This window comes from Fistularia commersonii, chromosome 9 (assembly GCF_037954325.1).
Source record: "Fistularia commersonii isolate RoL2024-O1a breed Wild chromosome 9, RoL_Fcom_v1.0, whole genome shotgun sequence".
NCBI classification, from domain to species: domain Eukaryota; kingdom Metazoa; phylum Chordata; class Actinopteri; order Syngnathiformes; family Fistulariidae; genus Fistularia; species Fistularia commersonii.
The window spans coordinates 8,537,341-8,543,857 of NC_141292.1; the positions used below are offsets into that span (position 1 = coordinate 8,537,341).

At 37.8% G+C, this 6,517-nt stretch overlaps 1 protein-coding gene across 1 annotated transcript; it reads left to right on the top strand.

Annotated features, from left to right (window-relative positions):
* Positions 1 to 414: 414 nt before the first annotated feature.
* On the top strand, positions 415 to 4,863 carry ankra2 (ankyrin repeat, family A (RFXANK-like), 2). The gene is made up of 9 exons (XM_086152273.1): positions 415 to 506; positions 740 to 1,095; positions 1,551 to 1,709; positions 1,812 to 1,877; positions 2,055 to 2,152; positions 2,435 to 2,560; positions 2,651 to 2,717; positions 2,822 to 2,902; positions 3,628 to 4,863. The coding sequence occupies exons 2-9, from the start codon at positions 795 to 797 to the stop codon at positions 3,681 to 3,683; spliced, it is 954 nt and encodes a 317-aa protein (XP_086008399.1). The 5' UTR covers positions 415 to 506; positions 740 to 794; the 3' UTR covers positions 3,684 to 4,863.
* The last annotated feature ends 1,654 nt before the right edge of the window (positions 4,864 to 6,517 follow it).

Genomic DNA, 6,517 nt, shown 5'->3' on the forward strand with positions numbered 1-6,517 from the left:
AGCACTATTTGAGCTTAGTTTAGGACGTGAGTACTATTATCAGAGCCAGTAGGTGGCGATAGCTCTTCTGACATGACAAGGCAATTTACGCTTCCTCAATGCAACCAAGCAAAAGATTGAATGACTGAATAAGTGAAAGACGCTCTACCATTTTGGTCCTCATGTTCAGCAATATTCTAACACTGCATACTCAAGTAAATCGATTGCGATATCCAAATTGTAATTATAGAAGGAAACTGGTAAGAGAAATAATTTTTTGAAATGTCCCCAATATTTCTACATAAATTAGCTCTCTATGGTTTGAGAATTAATTCATCAGGCCAGAATTAGGTCTTTTGTTCAGCATCAGCGTCAAACGTTCCGGAAAAAAGGGCCGGGAGGTTTTTAAGGGGATGCGCTTTAACATTTGCGCATGCGCACACCTACCGAAACGATTAAAAAAAGAAGGCGATAACAGCATGAAAATATCCTGGGATAATACACTACAATACGCTACATTATGTTGAGTAAGTAATGTCCCTAAAATTGTTTATTGTCAAATATTACATTTAGTGGCCCTGGCCAGTTACTTTTGGAGATATATTCACGATAACATTAGCTAACTTCTAGCTAACGTCAGGTTTTTGTTTACAACACAACGGCCTTTTGTATATAGCTTAGCCTGTTCAACACAATGCGCCACTAGCCTTTTACTTCCTTTCTGTTTTAACATAAGTTTATGTTGTGTTTGTCTTTTCAGGCGTGCGGTGACTTCATCGAAACCGCAGCGTCAAAGCTCAGCGGTTGACCTTAAGATGGACACCGTCTCTATGTCCACCTCTGACGGGACAGCCGACTGTCCTCTGGTCTCGGAGGACATGGAGGAGATCTGTGTGATGCCAGACATCAGCGCCATCAAGACTGAACAGTCGGTGGATACGAGTCCAGATAACCCAGGCAACCAAAATGTGGCGATGGGGATAAAATTCATCCTGCCCAACCGGTTTGATATGAACGTTTGTTCGAGATTTGTCAAATCGCTAAACGAAGAGGACAGCAAGAACATCCAGGATCAGGTCAACTCTGATTTAGAAGTGGCTTCTGTGTTATTCAAAGGTAACCAAAAGGAGGTTATCTGTCTTTCAGTGTAACTCGCTGGTTGTCTGGTTATGTCTGAGGCTGCTGCTAGTTAAGCAATGTCCATAATCTTCAATATTTTTATATTATATTAATATGATTTATTTTAATAGTGTACTACATTTTGTCAGTAGTAAGGTTTTAATTGCAATCCAAGAATCCATCTGTATGATTCAAATCCGTATGATTCAAGGATAACAAATTAAGAGGTATAGCTTTATGATTGTTATTGTTTGTCTCACAAGCAGTCGCGAACAGCTTAAGACGGAACCGCTGTTCATTTTTGATTTGTTTGGCTTCACTAATTGTAAGGATTTTTTTTTTTTGGTCAACATACCATCTAAGTAAAATTAAGAATTTATTTGGGTCAGTTCTGGTTCTACTCTGTTTTAGAATACCACTAAATCTTCTGACTAATTTTCTGGCCCTTTCAGCTGAGTGCAATATTCAGACATCGCCCTCTCCCGGGATACAGGTGCGCCATGTTTACACACCATCCACCACCAAACACTTTTCCCCAATTAAACAGTCCACCACACTCACCAACAAACACCGTGGCAATGAGGTGTCTTCTACTCCTCTTCTGGTACATTGTAAGTTAACTTCACTTGATAAAACGTTCCCTTTTTTAAATATTCTGAATGCTCAAGTCATTATGGGAACTACTATAAAGATATGCTCATTTTTCCTTTCAGCATTATCAATTCATCAGTTGGCAGCTCAAGGAGAAATGGTGTTTCTAGCCAGCAGGATTGAACAAGGTAGACACCAAACATATTAATCAAAGTGACCTGAAATTATATGAAACACCTGTCATTGTGTTATTTAAAATGCACAATAGGATGTCACATTCAAATGTATTAATATTGACAGTATCAATTTGACAGTCATATGTTCTATGAATTGGCTTTATTTGTTTATTTTTATCTGATTGATAGAAACTGTGATCAATGTCCAAGATGAGGAAGGTTTCACTCCTCTGATGTGGGCAGCTGCACATGGACAAATTGCTGTGGTGGAGTTTCTACTTCAAAATGTATGGGATGCCAATGCAAGACTTGCCTTTGTTTCGCATTCTTGTCATGCCCATCTATATTTGTTTGTTTTTCTTAAAGTTCTTATATTTAAGTGTTACAACAATTATGTGTTAATACTATTTCATAGTAATTGGTGTCTGCAGTTATGTCTGGTTATCTTTTTTGGTCATATTGCCCAACCCACTATCATTCTTCAATACATCTATTGTCAATAAGAGGGTACCACATGTGTCGTCTGTGTTTATTTACTGGACACTATTTTACATGGTCACTGACTGCAGGGTGCTGACCCCAATCTCCTGGCCAAAGGAAGGGAAAGTGCTCTGTCCTTGGCCTGTAGTAAAGGATACACAGATATAGTGAAGATGCTCATTGACTGTGGCGTCGATGTTAATGAGTATGACTGGGTAAGAAGTCTAACCAAAGTATATAAACGCGTGTGTAGACTCCTGGTGTTGTCCTGCTGTGTAACTCTAAGTTCTTTTTGCTTCTTTCAGAATGGAGGAGCCCCCTTATTGTATGCTGTTCATGGGAACCATGTGCGCTGTGTTGAAATTCTATTAGGTCAGGAAACTTAACATAATTAATTTAATTTCATGTGAATTTGTTGTGCTTATGTATTCTAGTAATGATAATGATAATAATGTTTGTGCTTGCATGTCTTCCAGAAAGTGGTGCTGATCCGACCATAGAGTCAGATTCTGGATTCAATGCGATGGATATGGCTGTGGCAATGGGACATCGAAATGGTATGTAAAAAAACAACACATTTATAATTTACTGTCTTTCAATAAAGTGTACCATGGAGCACTCCATATCATCTTTGGTTGCTGTGGATCTTGCTGCTGATTAGCTGTGAATAATTGCAGATATGGCAGAGTAAAACACAAAGCTCATATTGAGGTGTATTTCACTTTCCAGTGTCAGCATTATTCCTGGATGTTGCGTGCATCCTCTTTCAGCAAAAAGCTGAGCAAACATCCTCATTCCAAATATGTCAAATTCAGACAGATGGCCATTGGCATTATACTCAAAACATAGGCCTTCCAAGTCATCTTTGGAAGTACATATCTGCATCAAGAAATTATGCTGTTGGGAACACTGAATTCCTGCACAGAATTATGTGGATTTTCAAAATAAAACAAATCACTCGAGAATGTTTCCATGTAAATGCTTTGTGGGAGGTCTTGTTGGTTCAGGTTATAAAAAAAAACTTTTGCTTAGGAACTGAACCGCACTTTGACTCGTTACTTTCCCAAGGTTGCGTAAAGTGTGTTGTAATAGTAACCCAATGTCAAAAAAAATGGTGCTTGCAAACAAAAGCCATCGTGTATTACATTGTCTAGTATTTATCTTTGTATGAATATGTAAACAAAGGGATGTATCAGTCCAATATCAGTATCCTTCTATTTTTATTTATTCCGGTTTATTTTGGATCATAAATGAACAGAATTTTTCTGTCATGTTTGCTCAGTTCAACAGGTGATGGAGGCACATTTACTGAAGTTACTAATGGGTATCAGAGAATAATCTGTTACCCTGTTGGAAAACAGACACTGACAAGACAATGCTGGGCTCAGGACAATCAGCTGCTCGTAGTTCCAGTGTTGGGTCTCATGATATCCATTTTGGAAATTTTAAGCTGTGTATTTTTTTTAAGTTTGAGCCTGTTTGGTACAGGATTTTCAAACAGACTTGAATATTTTAAAGATAACAATCCAAATTGATAATTGGCTTGCATTCTTTGTACACTGAGAACATAAGTACTAAGCAAAATGTATCAGAAATAGACACTGCTAATTGCCCAATTTCGGTTAATATCTCAAATATATCAGATATTATACATATGAAATAGTATTTATTGCACCAATATACATGGCAATATATCTTATGAAATATGAATATCAGGTCTTGAAATCAGACACTGATACATTAGTGTTGCCCTTTTTATTTTATTTTGGTCATTTCCAATTTTTCATTACTTGTGGGTTAGTAAATGTGATTGGGAACCAGAGAACTAAAGATACGAAACAGATGTAAGAATGAATGAACATCCTGAGGAACTCAGCATGTGCTTGGCTTCATCAGCACGCTGCCAAATAGCTGCAGCCCAGGACAGATTGTGCTTTAATTGAGCATGATAGTTTGTTTTAAGCATTTAAATTGCAAATTGAATGAAATGCCACCAGTAGCTGCTCCATTATTATCCCATTTGTGGCACTTTTAAGAAGTGTTTTATTGTAAAAGAATGTACGAGTGAATATCAATTTGAAATGCATGATGGCAGTGCTGTCTGGTACTTCGCCATGAAGACATTACCTGGATTGGAAATGATTTCTGACAAGCAACAGTACATAAGGCTCCAGCTGTGCTTTATGACTGCACCAACTGATTTCTTTATCTTGAATGCATTTGTGTTTGTTGAGTGCATGGAGTTTATTTATTTTTAATCCTTTGTGTTGTAATGTGATACAATTTTAAATGTTTTTCTGCAATGTATTCAGTGTCCATTAGTGAATTTTAGAAAACACCACAACTCACTGACATTTCACACAACACAACTGTTTTTAATGAATTTACAGTTAAATTGACATTATTGACAGGTATAATCATGCACAGATATGAATCTGTTTGCAAATGAAGAAAGTAAAACTATTGTTTGTATTCACTGAAACGATGCTGATATTTAAATAAAGTAAATATTTAAAAGTGTTTTCCAGTATCCGTTTGATTTCTAATAACTATAGGCTAATAAAGTGTGTAAAGACCTAACCAGACAACCAAGTATTATAGCACATATCTGAGGAAACGTGAGTAAAATGTGATACTTCTTTAAATACTGAAGAACTGTGTTTAAACGCATGTTGTGTAAATCCAATATCTGTCTCCTTGTTTGTCTTGAGACTTTATGACCATATGAAGTCTTTGATAAAATAAGCATTTATAAATTGAGCTGAAATGACGTGCAAACGTTCTCAGTAGGCAGGTTTTCGGAATGGGCAGTATTTCAACGACGTTCCTTAATTTAAATTTTTATATTATATTGCATGCAATGATTGACACAATTTGCCAACCTGCAAATCGGACGTATGAAGAGTACGAGCTCTGATTGGCTGGATCCTCTCCGATTAGATCGTTACAAACAATTCTACAGCATAGACTTCCCGGAAGCGATTTCAATCAGTCGTCTTCAGTTCACAGCTTCTCGATTACACCCAGGATTTTCTGTAAGTATTTTTGCTGACTTTTGTTACAGATGGCGGCGCAGTGGTAAGCCTTGTAAACCCTTCTGTGTGGGGTTTCCTCCGAGTTCTCCGGTTTCCTCCAAAAAGCATGCAGGTTAATTGAAAAAAGTTGGGAAAATTGCCCCGAATGAGTGAGTGACTGAATGGTTGTCTGCTGTAAATATGGCCCTGCGATTGACTGGCCAGCAGCCCCCGACCCTGAGAGCAGTGTGGATGGATCTGAAAGCACGAAAGTTGCCAAATGTGAACTGTGGCGCCTGTTAACGTCTTCTTACACTAGCCCCTCCACCTCACTTCGTGAACGTTGTAAAAAATTGTATGTTATCAGTCAGTCATTCACGCTAGAATGTGTCATGCTCGTGTCAGGAGATGGTCGGATCATCTTCCGCGCTTAAAGTTACTTGTTGTGGACATTTATGTTTTGCATGGTTGTTACCAATATGTTGGCAATTTTACAGCTTACACAAAACACAATTTCGCTAATCCAGTCTCAACTGTGTAAGTGAACGCAAAACTTCTTTTGCAAAGGCATATTTGTGTGTTCTAATCAAAAGAAAAGTCTCTTCGAACAAGGTTAACCCTTATTCACCCTCGTTGTGCCTACATAAAAGGACAATCCTTATCTTGTGCAAAGAGCCTTACAGTTGTTGTCTTCTCGGATAATTCGGCGTTCTAACCTTTTGTGATCAAACGTCAGGAAAGCAATCAATTGAAGACGTATCCAGATGTGTACAGACGTGTACAGACAAACATGATCTTTATTAATTACGGATTCCAAATATCAAATAAGTCGCCCTGGGTGTATTTTAAGAATAAAATTCCCCGAATCAAAGTTCTTTCTGAAGGCAAGTAAAATCGAAGAAAAAAGTTTCTAATTGGCATAAGGTGTCTCATTAACTGCAGAACTCCAGGAGGTGGAGTTGGAGCTCCAGCTTTCAAACTGCTGCTGTAGCTGGAGATCTGCAGCATCACTTTACCTTCTCAAATTCTCCTATTGGTGGGTTTTGTGATTTTTTTTTTTTTTTTCCAGAGCAAAGAATTATGTGGAATGGGTGTTATCATACATTTGTGTGGATAACAGACATTGTGATGATGCGGTAATGAAGCTTTGAACAGTAA

What these genes read in the sequence shown, in the direction of transcription:
- ankra2 (XM_086152273.1), top strand. Translation starts at nt 795, where the DNA reads ATGGACACCGTCTCTATGTCCACCTCTGACGGGACAGCCGACTGTCCT. An exon ending in AGCCAGCAGGATTGAACAAG is followed by an intron (nt 1,878 to 2,054) that starts GTAGACACCAAA and finishes TCTGATTGATAG; the next exon opens with AAACTGTGATCAATGTCCAA. An exon ending in GGCAATGGGACATCGAAATG is followed by an intron (nt 2,903 to 3,627) that starts GTATGTAAAAAA and finishes ATGTTTGCTCAG; the next exon opens with TTCAACAGGTGATGGAGGCA.